This window comes from Oncorhynchus nerka, linkage group LG28, assembly GCF_034236695.1.
Source record: "Oncorhynchus nerka isolate Pitt River linkage group LG28, Oner_Uvic_2.0, whole genome shotgun sequence".
In the NCBI taxonomy this organism is placed as follows: Eukaryota; Metazoa; Chordata; class Actinopteri; order Salmoniformes; family Salmonidae; genus Oncorhynchus; species Oncorhynchus nerka.
The window spans coordinates 78,758,173-78,771,114 of NC_088423.1; the positions used below are offsets into that span (position 1 = coordinate 78,758,173).

At 48.2% G+C, this 12,942-nt stretch overlaps 1 protein-coding gene across 1 annotated transcript in view; it reads left to right on the forward strand.

Annotated features, from left to right (window-relative positions):
• LOC115119519 (transcription factor SOX-6-like) overlaps positions 1-6,804 on the forward strand; it is a 165,918-nt gene extending 159,114 nt beyond the window's left edge. Inside the window, exons 11-12 of the mRNA XM_065012573.1 lie at positions 1,492-1,612; positions 6,641-6,804. Coding sequence (XP_064868645.1) covers positions 1,492-1,612; positions 6,641-6,804 — 285 coding nt within the window. The remainder of the gene's footprint in view (positions 1-1,491; positions 1,613-6,640) is intronic.
• Positions 6,805-12,942: the final 6,138 nt, after the last annotated feature.

Genomic DNA, 12,942 nt, shown 5'->3' on the forward strand with positions numbered 1-12,942 from the left:
TGGTTCGACATCTCATCTCACCACACCACTGATACTACAGTGTTATGGTTCGACATCTCATCTCAACATCGACACTACAGCGTTATGGTTCGACATCTCATCTCACCACACCACCGACACTACAGCGTTATGGTTCGACATCTCATCTCACCACACCACTGACACTACAGCGTTATGGTTCGACATCTCATCTCACCACACCACTGATACTACAGTGTTATGGTTCGACATCTCATCACACCACCGACACTACAGCGTTATGGTTCGACATCTCATCACACCACACCACCGACACTACAGTGTTATGGTTCGACATCTCATCTCATCTCACCACTGACACTACAGCGTTATGGTTCGACATCTCATCTCACCACACCACTGACACTACAGCGTTATGGTTCGACATCTCATCTCACCACACCACTGACACTACAGTGTTATGGTTCGACATCTCATCACACCACCGACACTACAGCGTTATGGTTCGACATCTCATCACACCACTGACACTACAGCGTTATGGTTCGACATCTCATCTCACCACCGACACTACAGCGTTATGGTTCGACATCTCATCTCACCACCGACACTACAGTGTTATGGTTCGACATCTCATCTCACCACCGACACTACAGTGTTATGGTTCGACATCTCATCTCCTCACACCACTGACACTACAGCGTTATGGTTTGATATCTCATCTCACCACCGACACTACAGCGTTATGGTTCAACATCTCATCTCACCACCAACACTACAGCGTTATGGTTCGACATCTCATCTCACCACCGACACTACAGCGTTATGGTTCGACATCTCATCTCACCACTGACACTACAGCGTTATGGTTCGACATCTCATCTCACCACCGACACTACAGCGTTATGGTTCGACATCTCACCACACCACTGATACTACAGTGTTATGGTTCGACATCTCATCACACCACCGACACTACAGCGTTATGGTTCGACATCTCATCTCACCACACCACTGACACTACAATGTTATTGTTCGACATCTCACCTCACCACTGACACTACAGTGAACAGCCTGAGGACATTGTGTTGATCTATTCACATACCAGTCTGTATCTGTCACCAACAGTCATCCCACTGACCGTACACACACCTACACACCATTACAGACCTCTACAGGTGCTCAAATACATCTGTAACCTCCCGTCCTTTGCCTCTCACGTGTCATACCCTCTGGACGGGGGGACAATGCGCGTGTGGCTGGGTCCTTTGAAGTTCCGTTGTGAAATAGTGTTGCGGGGATTAGGAACAGACGCGGCAGGGCCAGGTATTGTGTGAGCACACGAGGGCCGTCAGAGCCGCAGAGCCCCCTGTCAGGACGCGTTAGGCCAGGCTGTGATCTGCTCTGTGCTCCCCTCTCCTCTCCCCCTGCCTGCCTGCCTCAGTGTGCTGCTCTGTGTCTGCAGCTCAGCTAGGCCTCTCTCTGATCTCCGCTTTTCTATCTGTTCAGCAGGTCCAGGGTCACATGCCTCCGCTCATGATTCCCATTTTTCCACACGACCAACGCACCCTGGCAGCTGCTGCCGCAGCCCAGCAGGGCTTTCTCTTCCCACCGGGAATCTCTTACAAGCCAGGTATGCTCCTCTCGTTCTCTCTCTCTGTTGTTTCTTCCTGTGTCTCTGTCTGTCCTGTTCTCTGTCTACTTCTCAATGTTATGTACATGCAGTTCTCCTCCTCACAGACACAGGTTCATTTTGACAGCATGGGTCATCTTATTGATGAAGGACCTTTCCCAATATAATCTATCCCACATATTTATTATGGTTATATATTTCATACATTTACTTGCAATGTATTTTATGTAAGTAATACTTTTTTTCAGTGCTCATTTTCACATATCCCAGTCTCCATACGGCACCAAATAAAAGTGTAGTCAGTAAGGCCAAGGCAGATAATGTACACTACTCTATGTCACCTTGTAAGTGGAGCCAAGCCTTGGGGAGGGTTCTGTGTTCAACTCCAAGGCAGCATGCCTGTTCAACAATAGATATGAGTAAAGGAGCAGTGGAATGTAAACAGCTTTTCAACATGAAAGTGTCTTGACTTCTCTGGCTGTAATCACTATGGAAGAATCTGCTGAGGGACCTGCCTGCTGCAGTAACACAGTACTCTACCTAGGTACTCACTGACCCCCTCACTCTCTCACTGTACTCATCAATCACTCAAAGGATTATGTACAGCTTAGATGTCAATTTAAACATACCTCATATGGTGGAATGTGATATCACCAGAAACAGGGCCGTATTAATGTCCAGACATACTATTCTGAGATAGTGTCTTGTCCTTCTGTATCTCTTTATGGAGATGAGCTGACACATGTCACTCATCCAGAGACAGACAGACAGACAGACAGACAGACAGACAGACAGACAGACAGACAGACAGACAGACAGACAGACAGACAGACAGACAGACAGACAGAAGAGGAGGGCCAGTGTCTCCCAGGCATACAGTAATTTGTCCTGTGGGGTTTGAAGGGTGAAGGCCCCCTCCCGGAGGTGCCTCTGCTCCCCTTGCCTGTAGCAGCTTGCCTCCCTCTCCCTTTGTGTGACGAACAGAGAAAGAGAATGGCTCCACACGCAACACATTCCACATCCCAAAACAAATTTGTGGGAAATTGCTATGACTTGTTGTTTGACTTCCTGCTCATTGTTACTGAGAATTAAAGATGTGTCACTCTGGGCTTCTGTAATGAGATATTCAGGCAGATCCCTGAGTGGACCCAGCCACACAGCCTCTCTCTCCTTAGCTCTATGGCTGGGTATTCCTTTTCATTCTTGCTGAACATTGACCATCGGCTGGAAGTAAAGTCAAATTGCACATGCAAAGGTTTTCTCATCTCCCTGACCGACCTGGGGGGAGGGAAAGTCCAGGCCTCTTTTTTGTCTGTCCTGAATGCTCTCAGAAATACATTTGTTGTTAGCGTCGTATCACAACATTGAGGTAACTCCGGGACTTGGAGGAAGTCAGAGGGGGTGGAGTAAGATTGGCTAGTCTAGTCAGCAGGTAAATAGCAGAACATTAAAAGGTGTGGTAGTGCAGCTAATAGATTTACGATAAAGCCACAGGATGAAAAAATAGTCAGCTATTTTGGAACTACAGAGGCATGACAGCTGGAACACAGCGCCTGAGGGGATTCTTTTGCCTGTCGATTTCTTTAATACATTTGACATGGAAAATGTTTTAGTACAAATACCAGAAGGTATTATGGACTCACGGCATGCATGGGTCGCCATGTGTACACACAATCCCTGAATTATTCATGAGTTATTCATAAAGAAAAGGAAAAAAGGTCTGAAAATGACTACCAATGACTACCATGATCAACTGAAGTAGCTTAACGTCTCTACTATCCTCAACCCCCAACGCAAGATCCTACCTTATGACCCGTCTGCTAGATCAGAGGATGCTGCTGTGTCTACCCTCCATGAAGACGTAGGGAAGTGGCCAAGCGTTCACTTCCACGCTAGGGCACACTAATCTGATGTCATCTTTATAAGACAGACCCACCCAGGGACCACTGCTTATGACCTCGACCCCGCGGTGTTTCCACGACGACAGAACTATTGCCAGCGTCGTAGCATCGCGCCATCTCTCCCTCTGCACACTGTGCTCAATGGCCCTGACGTTGCTTGGCAGAGCAGAGACGCAGGTCATCCTTTAAACAAATAGACGCCAGCTCGCTCTGTTTGCATGGACACAGAGACATTCACTCTGATAGTAGTCTAATGGTTCTGCAGAATGACTCCATGGTCATTGGGTCCCTATGCTATGATGAGGACACACAGACATCCAGCTGGAATGACTGCTGACACATTTCTGTTTCTGCCGCCGCACAATAACCGACTGGCTTGTCCCTCTTGTGACTGAATACAGTGGCTGCATTAGAGCTCCATGGAATCAGTGTCAGCCATTCATGCTCACAGGTGTTGGGCCTTCTATTGTTGTTCAGCACCAACTTTCTCACCGCCTTGTTTAGCTGGATAGAGACATTGTTAGCACTTCAAACAGAGAAAGTGAAATAGGGCATATACTTAGTAATCGAACATTCATTCCAGAGCCACTTGTTTTCAAAGAACTCTAGAATATTCTACATTGCCCTTGGCATCAGGTGCCCAGTTGTGAAGAGCTCTGTTAGAGAGAGGCTTTTCCTGCATCAGGCCCTGCTCTATGGTCCTACCCACTCCTTTTCATTAGTGTTGAGCTCAGGCTCTCAGGCTGTGGTGTCCTCAAGCCCAGGCTCCAGGCAGCTGGAGGGCCCTGCACTAGATATGAGGGTGCTCATCGATAAAGAGGGTCAGGGCCCAATGCCGCTAAGTCCCACACAACTCCACTTAATTGGGCCCGTTTTTCAGCATGACACCTGGCTGAGAAAGGAATGCAGGATGAGATGAACCTTTCTCTCCACCATTACCATCACAGACCTTTAAACATCATTCAGCAGCTCCTGTCTGTCTCTGCTTTCTCTTTCTCTATAGCATTATGATGTTGAACAGCTAGTGGCTCGTTGGCCCCATCTGGCTTGCTGGACAGGGAATGTCTTTGATACTGGTCTTGTTGGTAGTACCGACCATATCAGAGGTAAATTACTGGTTGATTCCTATGGAGCACCCTCTGTATGTCAGCTCTGACAGGACATAAATCACCCTTGAGCTTGATTCACTGTGGATGAGAGATCCTGTTTGGATCACAGTGGTCACTGTGCTGCATCAGGGCTCCGGCAGCCGACTTGTCATGATGAAGGGAATCCATCCATCTCATCCCTCAGCAGTTCCAGGAGTGACAACTAACACCCGATTCATAGCGTGCCTCCATGTGCCAGAGTTATGTACCCAGCTCTGACACAGCCATGGCATCATCTGGCCCCTTCTGTTTACCCTCCTAGTGATCCATCACCCAGACCTGACCATGGGATCAGTCATGGGATCAGTCGTCCTCAGGACAGCAGCACACTTTGAAACCCTGATGCTCTTTCATTACTGACACCAGGCTGGCAGCACGCCCAGTCTACTGGAGTCTGCATGCAACCCTGGACCCCCTAGACCCCCCGATACCCCCCTCCAGACCCCCCAGTACAGTGCTGGTGGTGTCCTCTCTTGGCAGCTGTGACCCTCCCTGGTTTCACATGACCTCCTCCCTGGTTTCACATGACTTGTCATTTAGCCCCCCCTGAAGTCACGCAGAACTCCCCCACTCCTCCTTCTCTGCACAGAGAGAGGGATGGCATACTCATGCATTGAGAGAGAAAGGCCATGCGGATAGTAACGACCCACACCGCACCCCTACTATGAGACAATTTGAAATCACTTCACTGGCCTGATTTTATTTGCTCCTGCCTTAAATGGCGATTGAATTTCCTGGCTGTATCACAATGTGCTGTACAAGATTGCAAAGTGAGGGTGAAGGAAGAAAAAGGGGAAGGGGGATACCTAGTCAGTACAACTGAATGCATTCAACTGAAATGTGTCTTCCTCAAAGGACAAGGTATACACATTTACCTCATGCCTGTGGCTTAATGGCTCCATATGAAGTGACAGGCGGAAGTGGGGTCTGAACTAGTGCCAATTCCCCCTCAGTACACATGCTTCAGTCATCCCCCCCTCCCCGCTCCTCTCCCCACCCCTCTCCACTCCCCTCCACTCCCCACTCCCCTCTCCACTCCCCTACCCCCACTCCCCACTCCCCTCCACTCCCCAATCTCCCCGCCCCTCTCCACTCCCCTCCACTCCCCACTCCCCACTCCCCTCTCCACTCCACTCCCCACTCCCCACTCCCCTCCCCTCTCGCCTGTAGGCTACACTACTGGCCTGGCCCGTCTCACTGGGGTCTGTCTGTCTGTCTGTCTGTCTGTCTGTCTGTCTGTCTGTCTGTCTGTCTGTCTGTCTGTCTGAACACACTGGGCTGAGTGTAAAGGCTTCTGGTACTGAGTGACACACTCAACGCTCCCACAACATCAATCATATAGACTCCACCTACTTCATACCTGTCTTTCAAAGGCACTGTAAAGCAATCAAATAAAAATGATATAAAAAGAGTCGTTCATACTGGTTAGATTGATGTGAATCCAAGATAAGAATGTTATTTGTTAACCGTGTTATTGTAACAACACACTTGTTCTAACTAGTTTCTTAAAGCACTGTTCTCTCTTGTCTGCCAAAACTCTCACTGCCAAACAAACAATGTTGTGTCAAACAATAGCAGGGCATGTCTACAAATGCCTGAGAGAACACGCCACTTCCTCTGTGTAATCACTTATAATCACACAGATATTTAACACACACACACACACACACACACACACACACACACACACACACCTTTCATAGTGCCTGTTGGTTTCCAGCGTGGAGATGGAGAGCAGGGAGTGGGAGTTTGAGGAGAGGGTGGTGAGGAGGGATACGTTCCTGAATAATGCTGCTCCAGTCGGCCCAGCTGAGCCTTTTGTTGGTGCAGATGTTTGGGCTGGGAGCCGAGGGCCCAGAGGAGGAGAGGAGAGGGAGAGGAGGGCCCAGGGACTGTGTTGGCACATGCCTGGCCGCTGTGGGCCCGGCTCCCTTAGCTCATTGTCTCAACCTGTGCACATTGTTCTCTCCCCCCGACAGGTGACAACTACCCGGTGCAGTTCATTCCATCCACAATGGCAGCTGCGGCAGCGTCAGGACTCAGCCCCCTCCAGCTTCAGGTATGTGCTACCACAAAGAATGCTGCTCAGGACGCCTGCCAAGCCCAGGGCAGAAAAACGGCTAAGCAGCTGTATGCTAAGTAATGAGCTGCACACTAAATAATCCTGGAGGCCCGAGCTCCTACAAGCTTAGCACCTTACACATGCAGTTTACCCTGTTTTATAGAGGATTTAACCCCATAGCTCCACCAGAGATGGGGGTTAGGATGATAATAGTTATTAGAGGGAATGAAAATCACTCCAGTTACCAAGAAAGTTAAATACAGACCTCTGATCCTCTGATGTTCCTGCATTACACTGTATGACCTAAAGCGGTATGAGAGAGAGAGAGCGCGAGAGAGAGAGAGAGAGAGAGAGAGAAAGAGAGAGACAGACAGACAGACAGACAGACAGAGAGAGACAGACGGAGAGAGAGAGCGCGAGAGAGAGAGACAGACGGAGAGAGAGAGCGCGGAGAGAGAGGCAGACAGACAGACAGACAGACAGACAGACAGACAGACAGACAGACAGACAGACAGACAGACAGACAGACAGACAGACAGACAGACAGACAGACAGACAGACAGACTGAGAGAGTGCATGAGAGAGAGAGAGAGAGATAGACAGAGAGAGAGAGATAGACAGAGAGAGAGAGACAGACAGACAGACAGACAGACAGACAGACAGACAGACAGACAGACAGACAGACAGACAGACAGACAGAGAAAGAGAGACAGACAGACAGACAGACAGACAGACAGACAGACAGACAGACAGACAGACAGACAGACAGACAGACAGACAGAGAGAGACAGACAGAGAGAGAGAGACAGAGAGAGAGAGAGCGTGCACGAGAGAGAAGATGCGCGCGAGAGAGAGAGAGAGATTGAGAGAGATCTTGATTCCCGAACAGAAAGAGAGAATGCTGGGATAGGCTCCAAAGCCCTGCAGGCCCTTCCAGGAGCATTCACATGAAGCTGTTAGAGCTGAACTGGGGTCAGGAGCTAACCCCAGGCTATACTGTTTAATAAAGATAATTATCTGGGTTCCATCTTCATAGTCATTACCGTTATAATTATTATCACTATTACCATCCAGCTCCTCTCCAGGCCCGAGCATGTTCTTTCTATCCAAATTGACAATATGTATTCCCCAGGTTACTTTCTCTGAGTTCTATTTACATAACCAATACACAGAATGGCTATGGGAAGCAGCGAAACCCTCTGTACAATTACACTAATGCTATTACTCCTGCCTGCTTGCTTAAGAAATTATCAAAGCGCCCTTTGCAGTTCTGTGAAGTATGAAGATTGAGGATATCTTTTGAAACTGTGTAATCATAAATATTTAAGGCTATCTGAAACTACTTGAATAAGGATCGTCAGTAGACTTTAATGTTCTGCCTTTGAAACAAAGGCGAAAGAAACAAAAACAACTCTCCAAGCGCCTGCTTTTTGTGGCCCCTGTTTTGTCAACACCAGTGATAAGCTGTTGATAGCAATTAAACATTAAGCTCTCTGATAGCCAGGATTCTGATAGCCAGGATTCTGATAGCCAGGATTCTGATAGCTAGGATTCTGAAAGCCAGGATTCTGATAGCCAGGATTCTGATAGCCAGGATTCTGATAGCTAGGATTCTGATAGCCAGGACTCTGATAGCCAGGATTCTGATAGCTAGGATTCTGATAGCCAGGATTCTGATAACCAGGATTCTGATAGCCAGGATTCTGATAGCTAGGATTCTGATAGCTAGGATTCTGATAGCTAGGATTCTGATAGCCAGGATTCTGATAGCCAGGATTCTGATAGCCAGGATTCTGATAGCTAGGATTCTGATAGCCAGGATTCTGATAGCCAGGATTCTGATAGCCAGGATTCTGATAGCTAGGACTCTGATAGCCAGGACTCTGATAGCCAGGATTCTGATAGCCAGGATTCTGATAGCCAGGAATGAAACAAAACAAAACCAGAGGAGACAGGACTAGGAGGAGGGAGGAGGGGAAGGCTGAGAGGAAAGTGTCTTGTAACTTTTTCTTCTTGCTGATACATGAGCACAATTTGTCCTTCAGAGCTTATCGCTCTCAGCATTAATGAGCCTTGGCAAGTTCTAACAATGCTTGGAGCTGGAGAGCCCTGCTTTATCACGCAGCGAGCCATGCAGCCATGGGAAGAACAATCAGGAACGTGGAAGGTGTGGGATGAGTCTGCTCATGTTCTTCTTGTGTGTGTGTGTGTGTGTGTGTGTGTGTGTGTGTGTGTGTGTGTGTGTGTGTGTGTTACTCTCTGTTTGCGTATCATAGAGAAAGTTAGCACAGTCTAGCCCCACTGAGTGTCTATTTCTAGTTGTGTTCTAGGTCAGATGGGCTAGCCATATATCTGAAGGTTAGGCTGGGGTGAGGAGGGGACTTCAGCCATTAATTCTGATAACGTATTTAACCCTGGGAATGGGCGAAAACAGAGCCTCCAAGACCATGACTTGGCTGACCTTTAGAGAACTCAGTAAACAAAAAGAGGTGCATTCCTATTAATTGAAGCCTGTCCGCCTGTGGTATATTCTGGCTGCCGGCTGCTATTTACCCTGCATAGAGTCTCCCTTAAAACAGCAAGGCAAGTCAAACATGCCCTTTTCTCTAGTGCTGGGATCAACAAGCTAACCATGTGACTCCTATCACTTCTTCTACAAAGCGCTGGGGGACTGGATGATTAAAACAGAATATGAAGGCAGAGATGGAAGTGATTAAGTTCACTCTCTCCTCTCATAGTGATAATAGTGTTAGCTTCCGCCGCCCATCTCCCTCAAGTCTACCAGTGAAACAGAGGGAGACGCCAAGAGAGGACACAGCAGGAGCTCTGTGTGTGTCACACAAGTCACATCAGGACCAAAGAAGCAGACAATATGTTCTTTTAGTCAACAAGAACAACAGTGCTACAAAGAGGAGATGTGTCATTTGTGGTGGGAGGATATGAGGAGACACTTTGTCCGGCAGTTGTCTGGCTTACGCTGTGGCTCCTTGTCAGTGAGAGGACAACTCATTTGAGCGGTGCATCTAAGAACAGGAAGCATCACATTATGATGTTAGTTTCTACTGGGAAATGATGACATTTAATCAATGTGGAAAACTGATTGGATTTCACCCAACCTTTAACCTAAATCCAATGACATGGTGACATTTCTTGTTGATTTCACACTGAATTCACATTAGTTGACAACTCAACAAATTGAAAATCAAAACTAGATATTGAACTGAGGTCTGTGCCCAGTGGGTTATCATGTTTTTTCCAGCAGTGTATTTCTGATGTCTCTCCTAGTCTGTGTAGGCTCTTATTCTACACGCTAATCTTTTAACAAAGCATCTGTGCTGCTAATTGCCGAGGAGATCCTGTGGAGGATCAGTCAGACAGAAGTGTGTGTGTTCTGGGTGTGATCATCAGTAATGACCATATCACTAAGTTTGGTTTTCACACATCACCAGACAGGAAGCACTGAGACTCACAACCCCTTCAACTTCCTGGGCTGAGGACCCTCCCCCTGCATGGCATTGGCTCAGCATGCCTCTCTAATTAAAATATCTCTCCCTGTCAGCAGCCTGGCAAGGTATAATTTTCACCAATTTACTCAGTTTAGATTGTGAAATATATGAACCTTAAAAAAGTGTCTTATTGGAGGAATTAATTCCCACAATGCAGCAGCAGTAATGTGCTCAGCCATCCAGTCAGGGATGCTAGCCGCTCTGTCAGTCTTAATGTTGGGCACGCACCCGCTCACAATCTCCACTGTCATAACAGTCTGGGCCCTGCGTGGAGGATCCTCTCACTCCCCCTCCTCTCTGCCCTTTCTCTCCAGGCATAAAAAACCAAGGTAACAAAGGTTTAGGGCTGATGGATGTAAATGAATCTTGGTCGGTGCGTTTGAGTGTTGGAGAGTGTAATTTGCTTGTCAATACAGGGTGGGATGGCGGGGCCATGGTGGCTGGCAGGGAGAGGCTGTCGCCAGGCATTTTCAGTACACAGGGCAATTTCACTCAGTGCTTCCCTGACAGATTGCCCCTCGTCTACGAGTCACAGGAGAGAAGGTGTAAACTATCCCTCCGACCGAGTGCCCCTCTTCATTAGGGTCCACTCAGGCCTGGGATGAGCTCAGGACAAGCAGGAAACAATGGCTCCATCCTGGACTGTCCTGGCCTGATTACAACTGACACATCTCACCTAACAGGGGAATTTGTGCTCAGATTGTACCCCCGATGTGTCCCGCCACCCACTATATTCAATTGAGTGGACAAGACAAGAGAAGAATTTCCTTAAATTTCTCAAAATAATTTTCTATTTGGAGTTGCACTTAATTTGTTGTTTGTACACTATCCCCTCTCCCATAAATTGCCCTGTGAAAAACAATTTCCTTAAAGCTGATGTAGGCCTGATATATTGTTGGGCCCTTTTACCAGGGTGATAAACAGGAGGGAACTTTAGACAGGACTGTTTTTTATCATTGGAGCCAGACTTTGGGGTTTAAGCAGTTTTAGAGAAAGCATCATTGGATAAAGCGGAACATCTGTGTCCTCTCTATAGAGGATCAGAGAGAGCAGCAAATAGGAGCCTCTGCTTTCACTCTGTCAAATCTCCATTTTACTCCCTATCTCTCTGCCCCTCAGTCTCGCTCTATCCCTTTCTCTCATCTATATCTCCCTGCTTTCTCCTCCATCTCCTACTTTGTATATTACCCTCTTTCTTTCTCTCATGTCTTTTCTTATGCTCTTTCTGTGTGTCACTCCTGCTCCTTTTCTTCCCCAAATTACACAGGCCGCCACATCCTTAAGCTTTAAAATATTGGATGTTAAATTGCTTGAGTGGTGACTTTACACTGCAATTACCATCTATCACAGTGGAAATGGTATCACTCAGGACCCCATGCTAAACCTGCTCCAGCCTCGCTGTCATAAACACATGAAAAGCAGCAGCCCACGTTCTACAATGACAACCAGACCAGATCTGAGCAGAGAGAGATGCGTGTGGAGGGCACTCAGTGGCTGAGACGGCTGGAGTGACAGGGAGGACTCAGAGTCTCAAAGACTCCCAGACAGAGAGGGAGAGCAGGAAACCTGGTATTATCTTTTGTTTGGAGGCAAATGCATGTGTACTCCGGATGTGTGGAGAGACTGGGGCCTCTGCCATCACCAACAACAAGTGAAGCGCTTTTCACTTTGAGTTTAAAGAGAGAGAAGAACTGAGACAGACAGACAGACAGACAGACAGACAGACAGACAGACAGACAGACAGACAGACAGACAGACAGACAGACAGACAGACAGACAGACAGACAGACAGACAGACAGACAGACAGACAGACAGACAGACAGACAGACAGACAGACAGACAAACAGACAGACAGACAGACAGAGAGAGAGAGAGCAGCTGGTTCTCTGTTTGTGAGGAGAGGAGTGTGGTCTTTGAACGTAACCCAGAGCAGTGCAGCAGTGCTAGCTGTGTGTGGAGAGGAGGAGAGCTAATGGGAAGGCTAGGTGAGCAGCTGGATAGACTATTTAGTGAACAGAGGGACAGATGGACAGAGTGTGGATAATGCAGTGAGAGGCGCTGAATGTGAGGGCTGGCTCGGGGTCCTGACTGATGGCTAGGAGCTTTGGGCCTGGAGAACCCACACATGCTAGGCTAGGATAGTTAGATCCAAGATGAGAAGGATTGTGTTGTTGAGAGTGTGTGTGCATGTGTGTGTGTATTAGAGTGAGGCAGGGGCGAGCAGGCTGGAAAGAGAGAGAAGGAGAGAAAGAGGAGGGGTAGAGCAGGGGAGCAGGCTGGAAAGAGAGAGAAGGAGAGAAAGAGGAGGGGTAGAGCAGGGGAGCAGGTTGGGTGCCAGCAGATGAGACAGATGTTGGGCCATACTGGAAATCATCGGCACAGTGCACCAGGATGCCTGCCTCCGCTCCTGACATCTGGGCCTAGCCTGGGTCAGCCTGCCTGGTCGCCCTGGGCAATGAGCCTGTACAAGCCTTGTGGCAAACGGGGCTGGCGCTGCGCTGCCTTTTAAACGGCGGGGTGCACCGGAGCACGATTAATGCCCTCATGTCCTCCCCACTGCTCAGCAGAGGCAAGGCAGAGGTGACTGAGAGAGAGAGAGAGAAAGAGAGAGAGAGAGAGAGAGAGAGAGAGAGAGAGAGAGAAACACCCACTGCCTCAAACAGGGGATGGACAATAGCAAATCACACTCACAATACCGTGCTGTATAGAATA